This window comes from Schistocerca gregaria, chromosome 1 (genome assembly GCF_023897955.1).
Source record: "Schistocerca gregaria isolate iqSchGreg1 chromosome 1, iqSchGreg1.2, whole genome shotgun sequence".
Classification (NCBI taxonomy): domain Eukaryota; kingdom Metazoa; phylum Arthropoda; class Insecta; order Orthoptera; family Acrididae; genus Schistocerca; species Schistocerca gregaria.
In genome coordinates this window covers 1,094,052,236-1,094,075,222 of record NC_064920.1, presented here as the reverse complement: position 1 = coordinate 1,094,075,222, position 22,987 = coordinate 1,094,052,236, and the positions used below count along the sequence as shown (strand labels likewise).

Below are 22,987 nucleotides of genomic sequence, written 5' to 3'. Positions count from 1 at the left end.
TGAAATACAACTTTGGTGGTTTTTATTGGTATTTACATTATTCATCTACAGAGCATAGAATGATCAAGGTTATTATAAAAATACATACAAAAGCTTAAAAAAGTGAGCAATGCTATTCATTTCCTCAAAACACGATGTGGCTGGAAACCTGCAGTGATTCGTGCTGATGGTTAATTCAGATTACGTGCCTAAAATTACTTGGTGTTAGCGTGCATTGGTTTTAGATGTGGCCCGTAATTCCAACTATACAGGCGAAAGATGTCAGACCTTGACGACGGCTTTTCCCAGGTTCTCGCCTCTGAGCATATTAATGAATGCTTGTGGCGTCTTCTCGAACCCCTCCGTGACAGTCTCGCGGTACTTGAGTTTCCCCTCCTTGATCCACGGCGCCATCTCCTTGAAAGCCTTGTCCCACTGGTCCAGCCACCGGGCCACGATGAAGCCCTCCATCTTGAGCTCGCTCCTGATCAAGTGCATCTGGATGACGGGCGCCATCGGCACTGTGGTGGCGTTGTAGGCGGAGATGCAGCCGCAGACGGAGATGCGGCCGCGGTGCCGCATGTGCCTGATCACTTCGTCGCTCTGCTCCCCTCCCACGTTGTCGAAGTAGACGTCGACTCCGTCCGGAGCCACCTCCTTAATGGCCTTGTCCACGCTCACCGTCTTGTAGTTGAAGGCGTGGTGGAACCCGAGCTCTTCCTTCAGCCACTTGACCTGCAGGAAGAGAGAAATTTATCATGCAGGTACAGCAAGACAGTGAAATGAAATTATTGATATGCCACAAAAGGAAAAGCTGCTTGCATAAAACACAGTCAGTATCTTGAAGAATATACCTACAGTAACAATAAAACTGTTAAAAGCGCCCTGTCTCTCTGTGCGTTTGAACACGCTAATCTCCAAAAATAATAGATGAATTTTTGAGGGTTTTCACAGGTTACTTCAGTAGCTTGGGGAAACATATAGTGTTTATTTCATCACTAGCTGAATCCAGCTACACTTTACTAAGGCTCAGTGTTATTGAATGGAAAAGAAAGAAAAGAGAAGGCACCAGTTTCTAATATGTGTGGGATTTTATGTACACGTCGTAATCTCCTTTCTCCTCTCTCTGTCCATCTTACCCTTTCTCCTTCCCCCCTTCCCCCCCCCCCTCTGTGTCCATCATCTCCTCCTCCCTTAGTCTGTCCATCTTCTCTCTCCCCCTCTTCCACCATACCCTCCTGCCCCCTTTCTCTTTCCAACTCGTCCTTCCCATTTTCTATCTCCATTTCCTCTACCCTTCTGTCCATATCATTTTCTTCCCTCTCTCTGTTCTCGACCCATTCTTATTGTTACTGCAGATTCAGATTCTTTAGTAGCATTCTATTTATAAATCAATATGCCACAACCAGAAACACAGATTTACTGTTTGTTAACAATATTTCACTTTTGTATACATACTCTATCTTAACGTTTATTAACAGTAATGTGCAAAAATTTGAAACAAATCTGAATGGAAAATGAAAATGAAGTTTCGGTGTCACTGGCCGGGAAGCCCCTTGCGAGGCAGGTCCGGCCGTCTTGGTGCAGGTCTTTTTACGTTCGACGCCATATTGGGCGACCTGCACGCCGGATGGGGATGAACTGTTGATGAAAGCAACGCAACACCCAGTCCCTGAGAGGGGAAAATCTCCGACCCAGCCGGGAATCGGAACCCGAGCCCGTAAGACGGCAATCCGTCATGCTGACCACTCAGCTAACTATTTTTTGTTTTTCCTTGTTGATCGTTGAGTTTGGTCGTTGCAGACTTCACATGACATCCGTTAAAGTTCATCTGTTGATCTTTCCACTGAGTTTTTTTATTACAGAGGCCAACCAGCTCCCTGACCGAACAATCTAAGCTATCGTGCAGGCGGTTTCGGGGCGGACAACAAATCTTAATGGTACAGAGTGACACAGAATAACGGGATATAAAAACAATTACAGTTTGCTATCAGCGAAGAGGGAGTTTCGACATTTTATAGTTTAAGACGCAATGATGCGGTTCCGTCGAATCACGTGACAAAATGTTGGATTAATAACTTTGAAGAGATTGGATTTGCCCTTCAGAAGAAATCAACAGGAAGACCAAGAAGTGTTTGTTCTCCAGCGAACATTGACGCTGTACGAGAGTCTGTGTTATGGAGCCCACGGCGTTCAATTCATAATCAAGCGGCAGTGGTTGGAATGTCCCGGGAGAGTGTTCGCAGAATTCTTCATCTTGATTTAAAATTTCATCCATACAAACTACAGATGTTTCAAGAACCGAAGGACAACTATTATCTCCGGCCGAAGTGACCGATCGGTTCTAGGTGTCACAGTATGGAACCACGTGACCGCTACGGTCGCAGGTTCGGATCTTGCCTCGGGCACACATGTGTGTCATGTCCTTAGGTTAGTTAGGTTTAAGTAGTTTTAAGTTCTAGGGGACTGATGACCTTAGAAGTCAAGTCCCATAGTGCTTAGAGCCATTTGAACAACGATTACCGGTTACGATTAGGATTCTGTCAACAAATGGTAACAAAAACAAACAATGACGGTGAATTTCCAAACAAGTTGTGGATGTCAGATAAGGCACATTTTCGTGTCACAGGTTACGTGAATAAACAGAACTACCGTTACTGGGCAAACACAAATTCTAATGACATTCAGGAGCTCCCTTTATACGCTAGTAAACTGACAGAATGATGTGGTGTTTCATCACATGGTATTATCGGACCGTATTTTTTCGCAAATGAAAAGGGAAACACAACAACTGTTAATGCCGCCGTTTCGTGGATATGTTACGAAATTTCGTCACACCTGCATTAAACAACTTTCGAATCTTTCAAGAAGCCTGTTTTAACAGGACGGAGCGACATCACACACTGCGCGGCAATAAGTGGCATATGTGGGAGAATTGTTTGGCAACCGTATGATCTCACGATGCCCTGCCCCCTAGATCGCCAGATTTATCCGTTTGTGATTTTTTCTTGTTGGGCTACCTCAAGAGCAAAGTATACACGACTCGAAGAAGAACCCTGGATGAGTTAAAACAGAGAATTTGGGATGCAATTCACAGTAACCCAGCTGAGATGTTGCAGCGGTCAATGAAGAATCCCAACAGCAGATTTCCAGAATGTATTCGTACAGGAGGACGTCATCTAAAGGACGTAATTTAAAAAAGAACCTGAAAACCATTAGTGTTTCGTAAATGGCAAACCAGTACGGTTTCAATTACAGTGAACGCAATTTATTACCTTCACCACTTTTAGTTTTATTGGATTGAGGAAATGTTCCCGTTTTCGTTTGTCACCTTGTACATTTTGTATATATAATATGTGTTTGCGAATGTGGATATCATATGTATTAAAATAGACATATATTACAGAGTTAGGTGCCTAAAAGCATTCCTTTATTAGAATGAAATTTTGTATCAAAATTTCAAAGCAATTGGTCAAGAACTGTCGGAAATTTACGATTTTGAACAATCAACATTTAAATTTTTGTAATGTTCCTTTTCTATTACATATACATTTACGTATATATCAGACGGCCTTCCAGTAGGCATATAAATACACGACAGTTCAAAATGGTTCAAATGGCTCTGAGCACTATGGGACTCAACTGCTGTGGTCATTAATCCCCTAGAACTTAGAACTACTTAAACCTAACCAACCTAAGGACATCACACACATCAATGCCCAAGGCAGGATTCGAACATGCGACCGTAGCAGTCGCACGGTTCCGGACTGCGCGCCTAGAACCGCGAGAACACCGCGGCCGGCTACACGACAGTATTCGAATGCAATGTTGCGTCATCATTTCAAAGCAATCCGTGGGAAAGTTTCGGAGATTTGAGATTTTGGAGAAACAAACATGTACGTTTACGCTTTCACGGAAAATGCAGATGCTCTTAATCACAAATTTTCGAATGTTTTTGACCGATTACTTTGAAATTTTGGCACAACGTTCCATTGGTATACCTGTCTGTTTTCATTTACCATCCTTTAGATACATGTGATACATGAATTCAAATAAATTTAATAATAGGGAACCGTTGTAAAAAAACTCTCAATTGCTTTGAAATTCTGGCACATCATTGTATTCTAATACAAGGGTGTTCTTAGGTATACATTTCTTTAATATACGTAAGCAAACAGGTATCTAAAAGGGGCCGGTATCGGAATGCAACAATGTGTCCGAATTAAAAACAATAGGTCAAGAACTTTCGGAGGTACACAATTTTTAACAAACGAGCATTTATATTTTTAATGATATAGATAATCGGATTATGGAAGGAAAAGATACCGTAATCTAAAAGTCTGTCTAAAATTATCTGCTCAGCTCACAAAAATAGTTCAAATGTAAATAATCATTGCACAATACACCAAAAATACAATAGATGGTGCTCTTAGTTTCGAACTACATGGACTAACCAATAGCTGGTGCTATTAGCATTTCTTTTTTTTTTAATTCAGTGACAATTGTATGTTTGAAAGTTCACATCAGTGACAGAACTAAAGGGCGCAGTCATATAATTACAAATACAAACTAACAGCCAATTATCTTGGCTAGGATATACAGATTTTCTGATATTGCTTTGTGCGTTAAAAACTTAAGGAGATTGCTTTGTTTCTTTCAATAGGTTTTATTTATATTGTTGCCTGGATATAAGATTTATTGAGTTTGCTTTCTTATTTGGGTTGGTGCTCGTTTCATTTCTTTTTGTTTAGAATAAAATGAATGTAAAATGGTCGAGCCTTGATAAGTACACCACAATAGCTAACAGACCATGTGGTTCGAGGATCCAGTGAAGCCAATGGAGACTTGCTGTGGCTAGAGAACATCATGCTTCAACCCGCTCTTAGGAAACTCATTCCAAAAGCGAGACGCTTTGCATCTGTAATTGCAAATTGTTCTGTACAGATGCGAACTCTATAGAAGAGTATATATCTTTTTAACAGGTGAGAAAAAGCTACAGTGTAGTCAAGTGTACTATAAAGATAGCCAAGTGTACTATAAAGATACTATGGAAACAAGTTTTCATGTTAATTTCCCTTTACGTCCTTGACCAATCTAAGTCTGTGCTATCGGTTGTTAAGCCACTGTACAACTGTCTAATGAACCAGTAAAAGAGATGTTGCATTAGCAGGGCAGATGGTGGACATCACCTTCAACTCACATGAAACAGCTGTTTTAGAGAAAATTGTTTAATACTATGATAAATTACAAGTTTACAGAAGATATGTAGTGTACTAGGTATCAGAGAAAGTACAAGTGTACAGACGATATCTAGTGTACCAGGTATCAGAGGAAGAAATAAATGAATTGACAAGTGGTTTTAACTAATTGCATAAGAATATGCTATTAACAGAGCATATTATTTACACAGTATAGCATTTCCAGGGATATCAGTATTATCTTATTTTGATGATTGTGAATAAGTATAACAACCTTTAGATGGGAATATTTAGGTAACTCACATTCACAGGTACAGTAATAATTGGGACCTTATGCCACCCACATAAACAAAAAATACCATCTTTCATGTACACTGAGCACAGGGATAATTCCATCCAACTAAGTACTAAGAAGAAGAGCGAATAAATGAGGTACTAAATGGTTTTGGCACAGGTTTAATGGATTAGAAAACAAGATTCCTAATTTGTTCCACTTGAAGATATGTATAATTAAACATAGGTATTTCTCTTCAGAATTTCCGTTCTTTTAATCCAATAATAGAGCAAGTACTATTCTTGAGGATGGCATTGTTTAAATAATTTTGTAACATACTCTTTAGGCTATCTAAATAAACAAATATTTGAATCTCAAAATCCTAAATTTACGAAAGTTCTTCAGCTATTGCTTTGAAATTTTGACACTACACTGCATTCCAATACATGCTTGTCTTTATATATTTATTGGAGCACTATAAGTTCTACAAATATATACAAACATCACATATCTGTGGAAGTACTTCACCGATTAGCTTGAAATTTGCACACAATGCTGTACCCGAATACACGTGAGTTTTATAAGCCTCACAGCGTGCTACATATAGTATATAATTATAAATCTATAATTATAGTAGAAAACTATATAAAAATATAAATCCAACTCGCTGGAAGTCTATCACTGATTGCTTCAAAATTTTCAAACAACATTGCGTTCGAATACAGTTATGTTGTTATATACTTATTCTTGAAATATATATGTTATATATAAATAAATTAGTATGTAATAAATAAACTGGTAGCGTTATTACCAAAACACTCTAAGAGTTCTTGACTGATGCACATTACATTTTTACATAAACTCTAACAAACATTCGAACAGACATAGGTTATATTTTTTAAATATACATAATATATAAATAAATATATAAGAAATGTAATGGTGAAAAAGCAAACAGGAAGGTTGTATTTATGTTTTATTGGTTTATGACTAGAAAACTACTAGGGAATCCGAATTTGCAATAACATTAAAGGAGACTTAAGGGCAGAGGTAGGAATGAAGAGAACATAGACAAAGGGATGTGAGGAAGCAGAAAGGGGAAGATGGAGGGGGGGAAGGAGAAGATAGACATGCAAAGTTGGGGAGAAGGTGATTGACAGTGTTATGTTGATTGGAGGGGGGGGGGGCAGAAACAAGTGGAGTGATGGGAGTGGAAGATGAATAGAGAAAGCATCAGAAGGTGATGACACAGAGTGTGGGAAAGAGGTGGAGGTGGACAAAGATATGGGGAGCAACAGATGGACTGACAGGGGGGTACAGGAGAGTAGGATGTATTTGCAGTTCTAGTACGTATTATAAGCATGAGTTTAACCAGACTGAGCCATTACAACAGAAGACCTGGAACAGATAGTAACAATTAAGATCTCCAAAAACCATAAGACTGGCAACTGTCTCCTATCACACATCTGACAACTCGTGTAACATCTTCAGTACTGACACTAGTGGTGGACTATTTCATTCATGGCTGACACTGGAATATTTTGGGTCCTTAACGAGGCAGTCTTCACTATTTGGAAGAAGTTGAATGGAAACAATGAAAAATGCATTGGGATGTACGAACACAAAATGCTTACCTTTGCGTCAGAGCCAGCGATGCCGATGACCTTGCAGCCCTTGATGCGCGCTATCTGTCCCACTATGGAGCCCACAGCACCCGCTGCGCCACTGACGACCACCACCTCCCCCGGCTTTGGGTGGCAGATGTCGAGCAGTCCGAAGTAGGCAGTGGCTCCCGGCATTCCCAGCACCCCCAACGAGAGCGACAGCGGCAGGTCCCCAATGTCGGGCACAGGCATCAGTGGCTGTACGTCGTCACCCTTCGCCGCCACGTTGACCACTGTGCGGTCACGCCAGCCCCAAGACCCGACCACGTACTTCCCCACTGGGAACTGCGGCGACTTGCTCTCGACGATACGCGCCACCTGTAATGAAACCGCAAGCAAACTGAGAATCTGGCAACAGTGGAGGCGTTTATTCAGACTAACCACAGCGAGAAAAAAAAGCAGGGCTATTGACACTTTTAACTGAGTTTTTATTTTTAAATATGTGAATGAATTGACAGTGTTTGTTTCGCAATACTGTGAGCCCCACAGGAATTTACATTTCTGGACACCATCCAGACCATTGAAACGTTTTCTGCCGCTGCCATTGGAGACATATTTTGATGCTGCTTTTCAGCTCTTCGTCAACGCCAAAGTGCTTTGAACCAAGCCACTTCGTGTCTGTCATTAGTTGGTAATAGTAAAGTGCCATTCAGGACTGTAGGGAGGGCGACCGAATACTTCGCCATCTGAACTCTCACTCTTTGGCTCCTGTACGTCCATGCGTTCAGGTGTTGTCATGTGGGAAAATCACGTCATCGCTCAGCATGCCACGACCTTTGTTACGAACGTCCCCTGTCGTGTTTTTTTTGTGATATAGTAACTTTGAGCGTGAATTGTGGCACATCTCACCGAGAGAAAAAAAGGGTCAAATGGCTCTGAGCACTATGGGACTCAATATCTGTGGTCATAAGTCCCCTAGAACTTAGAACTACTTAAACTTAACTAACCTAAGGACATCACACACATCCATGTCCAAGGCAGGATTCGAACCTGCGACCGTAGCGGTCGCGCGGCTTGCCGAGAACTCCAGTATCAATATTCGATTTCTGAGTTGTAAGACAGTTGCCAGTAGTATCTTGCTGGAAAGTGTCGTCGAACACTTTGTGGGGTTTAGCGGTTACCAGTGCATCGAGTGTAGTTTTGCTTCTTCATTCGTATACAGCAGGCACGTCTTGCCTCTTGCCACAGTCTGATCGTGAAAAGCGTCACCTTCTCTTTCGTAACGCAGGACCAAAGACAGTATAGCTTCCATAGGCTGTGTCTTTTGTTCCTCAGAAAGAATTTTAGGCACAAATTTGGCATTTCATCTCCGGTAGCTCAAATCATATGTAGTCAAAACAGGAACAGGAATTCACCAAAGAGTCACTATCCAACTTATATTGCACTGCAGATCTAGGTTTCAGCTACTGAATAGCCATCTCCACTGTGTTTAAATCGAGTTGTATAGACTAGTGAAGCTCGTGGCAGCACATGTTACTTTACGACTTTAACACATACGTAGTCACATTCTAGATACATCTAGTTACAATACTGGACAGCGACTAATTGTTGAATTCCTTTTCCTTTTATGAAATTTACCATAGTCTCTCGGCGCAAATGTTGTGATGGAATCTAAGTTGGCTACAGTATACTCTTTGCTCAGGAAAGTAAGAGTAATTAGTGAAAAATTAACAGAAATCTCCGAGATGGTTTTCTCTAGCCCTTTCGTCAATCAGTTGAATCAGATTTGCATTCGATAATCAGTCAACTACTTTTCTGTTCACCATGGACATTGGTTCACCCATTTTTTGCACATACACTCATTATTTTTCGTCAGTAAACTTTGCGAAATGCACAACAAATTTCAATAGCTACACAATTTTTTGCCAGAAACAACCTTATTACAGAAGATACTTATATGGATATGGTGTCTGTTCTTTCGGACAGACGCCATTGATTACCTTCAACGGTCTAGAACGAAATTAGAATTATATTAACACCTTCAGCTGCTGACAGGCGTTAATATGTATCAACGGGGATAGGTGAAAATGTGTGCCCCGCCCGGTACTCGAACCGAGGATCTCCTGCGTAAGTGGCAGACGCTCTATCTATCTGAGGCAACAAGGGCACGGAGGATAGCACGACTGCAGGGACTATTTCGCGCACGCCTCCCGCGAGACCGCACAGAAGAAGAAGGTCAAGGCCGGTATTGTCAGGACTTATATGGATATGGTGTCTGTTTTTTGCATGCACACATATTACCCGAACTCGTACGGGATGTGGTAAGAATGATTTCCCCAAGTAATGAGTGTGTTGGGCAGGGACACCACGAATGTAGTGTGTGGACATATAAGGTGAGAATGTGGATCTCGCGAGAGACGTGTGCGAGATGTCCCTGCAGTTGCGCTATCCACCGTGCCCCTGTTGGCTCACACGGATAGAGCATCTGCCATGTAAGTAGGAGGTCGTGGGTTCGAGTCCCGGTGGTGGCACACATTTTCCCCTGTCGCCGTTGAAATACATCAACGCCCGTCAGCAGCTGAAAGTGTTAATATAATACTAATTTCGCTATTACAGAATGTACCTCGTAAATTGCGGCTATTGTGATTGCAGCCACATGTTGAGAGCATATGGCTTCGAAGAAACAACATGACCTTAGTTCTCCACTGCTCATAACCTACTGATTCAAGGTTCGTTTCACCGAGGAGCCACTGTCACTACTATTACGCACGCTGTACAAAAACAGAAATTGCTTTGTCAAAAAATCTTCTTCATTGCTGAATTGGAACCACAATGCAAGCTATCGCATGAGAAGATAAAAAGTAGCATATTATACAAAGGATCGGTAGAAGCAAAAACTTGACTATCAACTGGTACCTTGTGCACATGGTCATATCCGTATATTTAGTGTCACACACTATTGCTAATCGCAATGTATTGTGAAATTGCAAATTAGCACATCGGTTTACGCTAGATAGATATGTTTCTTTCATTGATGATCCACTCTAGACGGCGTACAGGCAGAGTCCTTACAATCCAGTTGTCCAAAATAAAGAAGTATTTATGCGATTTTGACTAGAGTAACTTTTTTTTTTACCAAGTAACACAGGACGCTCCTTGTCACTTCTCAACATGAGAAAATTGAAGGAATTAGTTGATGAATAGTGCTTGTATTTTTTCTGCATCTACATCTGTGTACACACTTCACAAGCTAGTGTGTGGTGCGTGGCGGAGGGCGCCCTGTACCACTGCTAGTCATTTCATGTCCTGTTCGACTCGCAAATAGAGCGAGGGAAAAACGACTGTCTGTGTGCCTCCGTACGAACACTGATTTGTCGTATCTTTTCTTCGTGGTTTTTATCACCAATGTATGTTGGTGGCAGTAGAATAGCGTGGCAGTCGGCTTCAAATACTTGTTCTTTAAATTTTCTCAGTAATGTTTCTGGGAAAGGCAGTGATGTGCGGCTTACAAGCACCCGCTCGGATATGAAATCAAAGTTTTCTCACCTCATAGTACTTACAGTGAATCCTGATGCAGCTTGGCGTTCCTGTGTGATATTCTGGACAGATGTCTGCCCATTACACATTACGACCCTCTTCAACCGTCAGTCAACAGACGAGGTCGGTCTGTAGGCTTTTGTGCTGCACGTGCCCTTCCCGTTTCCACTTCACTATCGCATAGGAAACAGTGGACCTAGGAATGTTGAGGGGTGTGAATATCTTGCGCGCAGACATATGATACAAGTCACACCCAATCACATGACCAGGTTCGAAGTCCGTGAGTTCCGCGTAGCGCCCCATTCTGACATCTCAGTATGTCTAATGACTACTCAGTCCGCTGATATGAAGTACCTGGCAATAGGTGGCAGCACACTGCATCTAATATGAAAGACGTATTTTTTGGTATATGTTCGGGTACTAAGCAAAATATGTCAACAGGTTGATACGTTTGTTTCCGAGATTAATAATTATGTGAAAAGCAAAAGTAATTGTACTTCATTGTTTGAGAAGCTCAGTAACATGATTCTTCTGGTTAAAATTTTCATCAAAATGTATACCTAAAATTTTGGAGTATTTTACCCCACTTACAGACTCCTGGTCATGTGGTACATTAACTTTTGGCAGTACTTTGTTTGTTCTACATAAGTGAATGTAGTGTGTTTTCTTCAAAATTTAGACGGAGCCCACTTTCAGAGAACCACTTAATAATTATTTCGATAAAACCATTTACTACCTCTTCTGTTGCTTTCTCTCTAATTGGATTTATTATAACACTAGCATCGTCTGCAAAAGGTACCAAATTTGCTTGTCGAATGTTAAGTGGAAGGTTATTCACATGTATAAGAAATAGAAGTGGATCCAGAATTAAACGCTGTGAGAGTTCGTTTGTGATTTTTAGCCCAGGGATTAAAATTTTTCACCCCTTGAACAGTTGTAAAACTGTATTAATTTTACTGAAGGATATTGCTGATATCTCTAGTTGCCTAAAGTTTTTTTGAATATTCGTTTTAATATACTCCCTTGCTTCTTTAAATGAACCAATAAATCCTATATTTGGAGCTACATTCTGAAAGTGATTCTTAAACGTACGTGCAACTTATAGGTAATGTCACATGTTCGGCGCTTAGTTTAACTGTTATTGAATCTCGTACAGTGACTGGCTGTCCTGTCTCCCGTTTGACAATGCCCCATATAGTTTTAATCTTATTATCTGCATTACTTATTTCTGTCAGGACATGCATACTTCTGGGCATTTTAATGACTTTTCTTAAAATACTACAGTAGGTTGACCATATTTAGGGCTGACTCCAAACCACAGGAAAAGTTGGAATTTTTTACGTATTCAAATCATGGCATACAATAAAAAAAAAAAAAAAGAAATCGTATGTGACTGAAAATGTCATCGAAATGTTTAAGTATTGGATCACTCATCATCGGACTTTTGAATTTGTATTCTGTCATTTATCCACTTAGACCCCTAACCTTACTGCAATTTCCTACACAATTACTGCTCCACTGTGCAGTGAATGTGAGGATTATACGGTGCAAAATAAAAATAAGGGAGTCGGCGTAACAGTCTACTGCCGAGAAGGAATACAGACATGTATGATGAACAAAGGTGTTTTGGAGAAGCAAAGACGGTAGTTCATTGACGAAATGTGTTGGGAAATACGCTTTAATTGGTACTAAAACTGAGTCATTACTTTTTCTTTACATATTCTTGTGTTACTTTGCTGTTGTTCAGAGTAACTGTATAGGCTGTGAGACAACACTTGTTTTGAAGAAGTTTCCAGGTACAAACTTCATATGGTCAAATTATAAAAGCTACGATTTTTCTGTCAGGAACGTATTTGGCGAGTAAGTTATTTCTGTTAGTGCCTTACAGGCATACGAAACGTGGCTAATTCCTATGCCAATGATAGTATCTTCTGGAAACCGCAGAAACTGTTTCATTTTTGTTTGAACATACGCTACCGTTGTCAGTGTTCTTCGGATGTCTTATCTGCGGTTGCACTGATCTTTTGTTAAGAGACACAACTGCATCCATGACTGTCGCTGTGCTGAATACTACTTGTGATGTATTTTCACGAAATGTGATGGGACTGTTGCGATGATGATCCAGTCAGACTATTAAGATGGTCATTTAACTGAACGAAACTAGTGATAAACATACCCATTCTTGAGATCTTTCCAGATGAAAAGTTTTGATAAAGAAGACTGCAACACTATTTGTAATCACCGCCTCCTACAGCACTGAAAAGTGCAGTATTTATAGTTCATAAATAATGTTTCACAGTTACTGAAGCACATTCGAGATGTTTCTAATTTTTGTTAATGGCTCTTATCGCGGACTGAAGTGACTGATCTGTTCTGCCAAGTGCCACAGTAGAAACGGATACTGCAGGCAAAGAAATGTTCAGTCACACCTTCAGAACATTTCACTAACAAATAAGACTTCTCACTCTTGCCAGACAATCTGATGAAAGACAGTGACGCTATTAACGTGAAACCTCTAACGACAGGATATTCACGATGGAGATTTACATACTTCTGTAGTGATTGCCATCTCTGACAAAAGCCTTCTCAGTTTATTACCGTGTCATGATACACCGTATTCCAACCTCATCCGGTACTCAATGTGGTGTCTATCTGGAGGGAAAACTATACAACAAGTACTCCACAACGTAACTCTTAAGAAGCAGTTCAATCCAACGAAGCCCGTAGAAGGAAATAGCTGTAATATTAGTAAGAATAGTTAAGGAGAATCTAAATCAATGATGCCCCTTCGGAATCTGTTTCTTCCGAATCTAAAGCCAGCGTCTTAAGAAAGGCGCTGCCTAGTTCAGTTCCTGTATTTAGTGCCGCTGTATGCAGAAGAGAAAGGCACGCAGCCAACCTCTAGACTGACCGTCAGTTGGGAGTAAATTATAGCTGACGTCAAGAAGTCAAGAGAGTCAAGGGCACTCGCTGCGGCCGCAACCTGTAGGAACCAGTTGGCCTTGAACTGGCCCGCTTTTCCGTTGTTGCATGGCAGTGCGCCGTGCGAAGCTGCCTCGTTAATTTCGCTTGTTTTCTACTTGTCACTCTCTTAGATATTGTTTGCATTGTAACGAATTGTTTCGAGTGGTTCTCAAATCCCAGCTCCCCCACTGGTGATTGCCACCCCGTTGCCCTACGATTGAGACTATGTGATCATTGTAGTTAATATTCTGAAACTTTATACACCCATGATTTATTCCTGAACAAACTAATGTCGTAGTAGTGATATTCTTTACCCACGTTGTAATCCGTTTCGGCGTTATGTGAAGTGCGCCCTATTACCGTTTTGAACATTTTAAATCAAGCTGCAAAACTTTGCAATTCCTTGATATCTTGTCGGGATCTGACAACATTTTTGTAGCATTCTTCAGATACTACTGCATTACACATAACTGTATACTCTGCGTAAGTTCTAAGGCTACTGTCAATGTTACCTGCCAGATCCTTAACATACAAACAGCCCCCACACAGGATTATTTTTTGGGGAGAGGTGGGGGCGGGGCAAATTGGAAGATAATTTTACCTAATATAAATACATATTCGATTAAACCTTCTAACAGATCAGACAGGCGGACAAGAATTGATTTGCTGTTTTCATTGGGGCCGAACCGCACAATAACCCTGGCTTCGGTGTGAGGCGGCGGTAGGGTGGGTGGATTGCTGTGGCCTGTTTTGGGGTTGTGCACCACTGAGGGCTGCGGCGGGACAAAGCCTTTCCGTCGTTTCTAGGTCCCACGTTTAATACAATGCAATACAATACAATGTGTCAATGTCTGTATGTATGTATTTATGTACTTATGTGCGGATGTTTCACAGCTCCTCCTCGTTCAACCAATTTCAACCAAACTTCGGATCGCGTGTACACTTACTGTCTGCAAACAATCGTTGCGGCGCAAGAACCACCTGCCTATCAAGCGGTACAGGTATTTGAGTCTCAGAGCTCTTAGTGTACTTCAACTAGCTATACATACAACATCAGTCCCTTACAAAACTTTTTATCGCTGAGAGCCACCACAAAATGATGAAATGGAAGAAGCTCATCGCTTATTACACACATCAAAAAAAGTGTAGCATCACCCCATTTCCCAGAACTGCTGAAGATAAACGTTGACTGTGGAAATTGAATCACAGACATAGTCCTGTTGACTGCTCATAGATGTTACTAAACCAGCCAAAAGATGTAAACAACCATGCACGAGCAGCACCTATTAGATGGAGGGGGTCCGACACCCGATCGGATCCAGTCATTCCACCAGGAAGGAGGTACACGGCTCGTGTTGTCTGTAGTTCAACCATGTTTAGACGTCAATAACGCGGTTCGATCGCGTCCGAATGGTTACTTCGTGCCAGGAAGGGCTCTCAGCAAGGGAAGTGTTCAGGCGTTTCGGAGTGAACCAAAGTGATGTTCTTCGGACATGGAGGAGATACAGAGAGACAGGAACTGTCGATGATATGTCGCGCTCAGGCCGCCCAAGGGCTGCTACCGCAGTGGATGGCGGCTACCTACGGATTATGGCTCGGAGGAACCCTCACAGCAACGAATTCATGTTGAATAATGCTTTCGTGCTGCCACAAGACGCCGTGTTACGATTCAAACTGTGCGCAATAGACTGCATGACACGCTACTTTACTCCCAACTTACATGGCGAGGTCCATCTATGCAACCACGACATCATGCAGTACGCTACACATGGGCCCAACAACACGCCGAATGGACCGCTCAGGATTGGCATCATGTTCTGTTCACCGATGAGTGTCGCATATGCCTTCAACCAATGTCGGAGACGTGTTTCGAGGCAACCAGGTCAAGCTGAACGGCTTAGACACACTGTCCAGAGAGTGCGGTTTTGAAGTGGCATTATGTGGGGCCGCCGTTTTCCACTATTGCTCACCGAAAGCGCTGAAACGGCTGTACAATATGTGAATGTCATCCTCCTACCGATAGTGCAAACATATCGGCAGGATATTCTCCAAGCATTCGTCTTCATGGACGACAATTCCCGCAGCCCATCGTGCACATCTTGTGAATGACTTCCTTCAGGACAACGACATCGCTAGACTAGAGTGAGCAGCATGTTATCCAAACATGAACCCTATCGCCCATGTCTGGGATAGATTGGAAAGGGTTGTTTATGGACGATGTGACCTACCAGCCACACTGAGGAATCTACGCTGAACCGCCGTTAAGGAGTTGGGCAATCTGGACCAACAGTGCCTTGATGAACTTTTGGATAATATGCCAGGACGAATACAGACATAGATCAATGCAAGACGACGTGCTGCTGGGTATTAGAGGTACCGGTGTGTACAGCAATCTGGAGCACCACCGCTGCAGGTCTCGCTGTATGGTGGTACAGCATGAATGTGTGCTTTTCGTGAGCAATAAAAACGGCGAAAATGATGTTTATGTTGATCTCTATTCCAATGTTCGGTACAGGATGTAGAATTCTCGGAATCTAGGTGATGCAAAACGTTTTTTGATGTGTGTACATTTTCGCTGTTTATGTAGTAAAACAATCACATCAAGTAGGCCGTTTTAATTTATTACTTCTTTAGTACTGACTGCATTCGCAACACATTTTGCAGACGGTATTTACATATATCACTGAATGTACCATAAATATTACATCTGTGAACGACACATATTCCGTGAGATATGACGTTACAAGCGAACCAAGCGTTACTTCGCAATACCTAATTAATTTGCTAATTGATTTGACACACGTCTATAACTCCACCTCCCTCTCTCTGCCGTTACCCTCACCTCTACCCCCAATCCCTTTCTACGACCATTTCCTCTATGTTTCCCCCTTTCTTTATCCTGTTAGACCTCTCTCTGCCCTTCTTTATTGTTATCGTAAACGAAACCATGATAGGGAACTGAACCATTGATATACGGGATATGAAAAACATCTTCAGCTCTTTGATCTGTGAGGATAGGCTTCCCTCTATAAGTATTATATATTATTTATTTATTGTGTATGATAAAAATACACAATCCAAGTAGGTCCAAATGTTCATTAGAGTATCGTACCAAAATCTGAATTAAATAAATCAAAAACTCTCGAGATTTTTGGTAACAATTTTTCTCATTTATATACTGTCGAAATAAAAAACTGCCGTATCAACAAATATTTAGAGCTACGAAATTTCCGGGACACGTTTGTCTAGGTTAATTGTCTAACTGATTAACATTGCAAGCTTACAGGTTAATGTTAGTGCCATATAAGCAGTTGCAAATGTGAAGTGCTGGTACATTAACCGTCCGGGGAGGGGGGGGGGGGGGGCGTCAGAATGTTGAATGCAAGTATGCAGACATGGAGAAATGTATTGATTGTGTTGTACAGGTGCCGAAAGTCTGCTTGTGGGATGGAGTTCCATACCTGTTGCACTTGATCGGTCAATGAAGGGAGGGTTTGTGGATGACGCTGAAGTTGCCGTCCAATGATGTCCGATGCATCCTCGATTGGAGGTGTGTCCAGCAGCCCAATGCAACACGTCGATACACTGTGGAGCATGTTGGTCTACAACAGTGTTGTGAGGGTGAGCGTTATCGTGTTGGATATCTTGGAAAGCTGTTCATGAATGGCAGCACCACAGGTTCAATTAACAGACTGACGTACAGATTTGCAGTCATGGTGCGCGGGATACGCACGAGGATGTTCCTCCTGCCATACGAAATCGGACACCAGGTCATAATTGCAAGTATGTGTCTAGTGCTTCTATCAAGCAGATAGGTTGGCAGCAGGCCTTCAATTATCCTAATTATAACCAACACATGGCCATCTTTGGAACCGAGGCAGATCAAGCTTTTCTCAGCAAAAAACTATAGACCTCCAACCTCCCCTCCATAGAGCTGTCCCATGACGCTACTGTAGTCGAAAATGGTGATGGTTTGGGGCCAGTGGAATGCACATTACACGCCGTTAGGCCCGGAGCTGTGCTTGAAGTAACTGTGTGGCAACAGCTGCTCAGATTGATGCTGCAGATGCAATACTATGCGCCGGAGCCACACACCAAACACGATTCTCTTCCCTGTCGGTAGTGCCATTTGAGCGTCAGGGGTCCAGACTTCTTCCGATAGCGTATTCTCGTGACAACCGTTGCCAGAAATCAGGTGTAGTGGCTACATTCCTGCCAAGTCTTTCTGCAGTATTGCAGAAGGAACATACGGCTTCTGGTGACCATATTACTCGACCTCGTTCAAACTCAGCGAGGTGTTGATGAGGGCGTATTTGTCGCCTTAAAGGCATTCTTGACTGAGATCATCTCACCACGTCAGACCTGAACGGTAACCAATGCTCACGACCGTTACAGCTCGTATATAAAGCAAAATTGTGAAATTTGAACAAGCATCATCTGTCAGATGTAGAAACACACCCTCGTATAGACGCTCAACTCCTCCCTCGTATTGCGACTCATTCTCCGTTTGTTTATATCACATATTTACTTACATTTTGTATATATTAATAACATGAATGTCATACGTCAGATCGATTTCTCATTATGGTATAGTGTAAAAATCTAAAGTGAATCGGTCAAGAACTCTTCGAGATTTTTGTTAACGAAGTTCACCATTATAAATTACATACTATCGGAGAAGCATGTGGTTTACCAGGTATTCATTTATTGCTGAGCGTCCACGCCTGTATCACACAGCATCTTGCCTGGTGCTTAATATTTATGACGTCATGTCTAATGAATTATGTGTTGCACAATGATATAATGTTGTAGGTACATCGAGCGGCATGTGTGAACACTGACTGTGAAAATTTTAGTGACTAGAGATAGTAGCAAAGAAGTAACAAATGTAGAAGTCATGCATGATGCGGCAGACTTTCAAGCACCTCAGCTTTTATAATATCAAATCTCCTGAACTATGTGATGTATATAGGTATGGTTCAAATGGCTCTGAGCACTATGGGAGTTAACTTCTGAGGTGATCAGTGCCCTAGAACTCAGCAGTACTTAAACCTAACTAAGGACATCACCCACATCGATGCCCGAGGCAGGATTCGAACCTACGCCGTAGCGGTCGCGCGGTTCCAGACTGTAACACCTAGTGTGACTTCGTAGGCTTTCCCGGCGTAATAAGTCTTGAAAATCTCTTCGGGTTTGCTGCCGGATCCTAAAATCAACTTGACTCGATATTTCGGCGATCCAACTGGTCGCCATCTTCAGGAGAAGATGGCGACCAGTTGGATCGCCGAAATATCGAGTCACGTTGATTTTAGGATCCGGTTGTAACACCTAGTACCGCTCGGCCACCCTGGCCGGCTACAATGGTATAATTTTACACTTAAATCCTGGGTTATTTGCACATACTGTCTGTAGAATGTGTCGCAAATACTGTTAACAGTAAAGAAGTAATAAATTACAATGACATACTTTGAACCGCGGAAAAATCATTCTGCTGGAGAGAAAAAATTCATAAGGGTTTGAACTTGTACATAAAGTACGTTGCACATAAATAAGTCCTCTCATACTTAATTAATGGAAGAATAAAATTTGGGAATTCATATGATGCGTGCTAAAGACCTTCATCATCCCCACCCCCACTCCTTTGATAGGTGGGTGGTCCTTACCACCACATCGATTATGAGGTGACAGTAAGGTACATGTGTAGGAAGTTTGGTCGAAATCGGTCATGTGGTTTAAGAGGAGATGTCAAGCACACACACACACACACACACACACACACACACACACACACACACACAAACACACACACTTGTATAATAAGCATGCATCTATTTATATACTGTGTCTCTTAAAAATATATAGTCCATGATCGTCCGAATGATCATTGGAGTAATGCGTCGAAATATGAAGATAATCGTGGATGTACTTTTCGCTATTTTAGGCAACAACGTTAAACAACGATTTGTCTTTATGTAGTAGTATACATACACTCTTTCTAAAGCAAGCTGGCGTTTGAAACTGTTCTACACACGAGAGTTCGATTCTCTAAAGAATCGCGGATGAGATCACTGATACGCGTTGCAATCCAGACCTAAATACAGTGAGAATGAAAGATAATGACGAACGCCAGAAGAGAACCAAAATCCACCACTGCATTTAATGTAATACACGCAACTACAGATCCCAAGAGCCACTGTCGAGACTGAAGCATCCGAGGAATACACTGAAACTTTGAGCAAATCGACACTAACTAAGCTTCTCGTATGTGAACATGGTTACTGGACGAAACAGGCTAGCAGGAAAAGTGGTGCTAAATGGACGGAGTATCCTTTGGCTTACACTCTACGTGGCTTATGATCGCTGCATGAGTCAGTAAGTAGCATTAAATGCGAAAATTTCAGATTAGACTCAGCCGTGACCGTTACGAATGTTGTTGTTGTGGTCATCAGTCCGATGACTGGTTTGATGCAGCTCTCCACACTACTTTATCCTGTGAAAGCTTCTTCATCTCAGAGTAACTAACGCAATCTATATTCTTCAGAACCTGCTTAATGTATTCATCTATAGGTCTACGAGTTTTACCCCTCACGCTACCCTCCAGTACTAAATTGGTGAGCCCTTGATGCCTCAGAATTTGTTCCCTCAACCGATCCCTTCTTCTAGTTAGGTTGTACCAAAAATTTCTCGTCTGCCCAGTTCTATTCAGTATCTTCTCATTAGTTACGTGAGTTGCCCATTTAATCTTCAGCATTTTTCTGTAGCATCTCAAAAGATTAATGTATGCAAAGACTCTATTACGTTCTGCTCAGGTCACAGTTACATTACATCTCTATTCCATCTTTTGCGGCAGCAACTGAAAGCAATGACATATTTTCTAATGCAACTTACGTTTTTAAGTTATAAACTACTCTAACCAGCCACATTTATTATTCTTTGCAGAATGCCTTTCGAAGAACTGAATTTCTGTCATCAGGTAGATTTACGTTAATGATTAAGGCAAGAATGGATAGTATGTACGATCTCTGGCAACCTGTGTCACTGACTTCCAGTGATCACTGATCACAATCTGTTCTCCCAGTCATATTTACACCACATACACTCTGTACAAATGGAATAAAAATCAAGCAAAGGTGTTCTAAACTCTGCTTGGTTCATCTTATATAAAATGAGCGTCATGTAAATGCGCCTGCAAAAAAGGCCGCCTATTAGTAATGAAAGGCAGTGTCAAAGGTTACTTAACAGTCGTACATTCAATACATCCATGTCTTGATTACTGACATAAAATCACCTTATGATGGAGGTAAAATTCTCGGAAACGCAATGTGAAAAAAGTAATAAATGTGACTGATTACAGCAATTTGTTGTTGACATTTAATAAGGAGCATTAGTATCAATTTGTTCTTTTAAGTCACTCATTGTCATTTAATGTTATATCTATTACCAAAGCAAAGCCGATCACGACACGTAACAAGGAACTCTTTGAACCTAACCAAAGTGTAAATCACGCTACATCCATTTCTTGTACATAATATGATATGGTGTTTATGTAATATGTACATAATTTATATAAATAAATGAGGAATGCCTGCTTGTTCATTCAACAGATACCATACGGCCTTCACGAAATTGTGCTTTATGATTCTTGTAAGTAAATTCAAATTTCGAATACGGAAACAACTTTAATTCATTACCCAATATTTTGTTACTGAGAATTGAACATCGACTGCAATTAAGTCTTAGTAGGACAGTAAGTTTCATGGGTGAACAACTCATTTCGTTAATCTCAAAATTTTATCAAATACGAGAAAAACAGAAACTGGTGTATAATAATCAGATTCAATAAAAGACTTTTTCGGAAGAAACATTTATGTAGCATACGCTGAAAAAAACATATTTTAACATACAACAGTAATCCAAACGTATTAGCTTCATTAATGTCACTTCGGAAATAACGCAGACTCGCAAAATCTAAGACCAATTCAGGACTCATCACAAAAATTCCCGTAAGATGAGACATATTATATGCCAATAAACAGCTCTTTCTAATTTTGTAAAAATTTCGCTTATTTTATTTTGCTGACATGGAAGTCAGGTTTTAGGACATAACAATGCACTCAAAGTTTCTATCACAATGGTACGCCTTAAAATACATTAAATATAAATAAAAAACAAACTGTTTTAATTTTATGATACTATAAATTAAATTATAGCTGTCGGACAAGTAGCACAAACTAATTATTAAACCGTTGTTCATACTTTGTTTTATGGCAACGCTTTCCTTCAACTGGTAGGACAGAGACGTCTTCAAAAAAAAATTTCTAGGTGCCAAGCGTAACTTGAAAGTGAATTGCTGCTGTGATGGGTCAGGCCGATCTATAATCATTTTAATTTTTATGGAAGTCCGGCAAAAATAAGGTGGCACATATTTGAAAAAATATACGATATTAGTTACGAGCGACTTCTGATAACTGCTTAGAAAAGCAAATACTGAGCTATGAAGACACGTTTTGGTTTACCAATATTTTCATGACAGATAGTTACACAACTGATAGCACAAATCAACATCAGGAGCAGAGACCTGAAATCGAGTGCTACTATCGATTTCACCACACTACGGTGAGGAAATCAACAAATCGAATTATGGAATACTTTTGCTATGTTTAGTGTGGGCAGGGGGGAGGAGGTGTCAAGCATGCAGGCAGCGTAACATGACACAGAAAACCAACTGGAAATGTGACTTGACTATGGTCGGCTGGTACCAGTAAACCTTACATACCTGTGATCCGATCATGGTAGCCCCAACCTTGTGCTTATGCGTGTACGCCCTCTGGTAGGGGTCGACGCTGATGTACTCCGCCTCGCACAGTATCTGGCCATCCTGCAGCGCTGGTAACTCTTCTTCCTCGATACTGAAATTGTCGACTTTCGGCTCTCCGGTGAAGAGTCTTGCGATGACAAACTTGCGTGCCTTCGACATAAATAGCTGCGAGAAATGCTTCCGACAGGAGTTTACAAGATGTTGAGCTGACATACGAAGGGGTCAAGAAGGTGTTGTCTCGGCTGATGTGCCCACGTAGCTGCAGCCAGTGCGACGTCTTCTGCAAGGCTACGTCCAGTATCCGGTCTCATATATAAGACGGCGCGAAGTCAAGGACATTCCGGAAGCGGCATAGCGCCCGCCGCCTGGTGTACGGATCGGCAATGAAGGAACCGCTGCGTCATTCATGAACGCCTGTGAAAGCCCTGAGACGTGTGTTATTCAATGATACAGTTTATTTACAAGAATAACCGTAACTAATACATGATTAAAAATCCAAATCACATTTATTTTTACTGGAGTAAACCTTACTTTCTTCCCCCAACAACTCATAGGATTAGAAGGCTTAAGCTGTCGGCGCCAACACCGACTGAAAGGAAGGGCTCGGCGCTTG

The 22,987-nt window shown here is 41.4% G+C and overlaps 1 protein-coding gene across 1 annotated transcript; it reads right to left on the bottom strand.

Annotated features, from left to right (window-relative positions):
- On the bottom strand, nt 1-22,666 carry LOC126282175 (prostaglandin reductase 1-like). Its single transcript, XM_049981707.1, has 3 exons — nt 22,333-22,666; nt 7,086-7,433; nt 1-714 (listed from the first exon to the last, which is right to left on the bottom strand). The coding sequence occupies exons 1-3, from the start codon at nt 22,585-22,587 to the stop codon at nt 262-264; spliced, it is 1,056 nt and encodes a 351-aa protein (XP_049837664.1). The 5' UTR covers nt 22,588-22,666; the 3' UTR covers nt 1-261.
- Nucleotides 22,667-22,987: the final 321 nt, after the last annotated feature.

Bases quoted from the DNA above. Each gene is read 5' to 3' on its own strand.
- LOC126282175 (XM_049981707.1), bottom strand. From the start codon at position 22,587: ATGTCAGCTCAACATCTTGTAAACTCCTGTCGGAAGCATTTCTCGCAG. The intron at 7,434-22,332 runs GTATGTAAGGTT...GTTTCATTACAG, and splicing joins CTACCATGATCGGATCACAG to GTGGCGCGTATCGTCGAGAG. The intron at 715-7,085 runs GTAAGCATTTTG...CTCTTCCTGCAG, and splicing joins TCGCTGGCTCTGACGCAAAG to GTCAAGTGGCTGAAGGAAGA.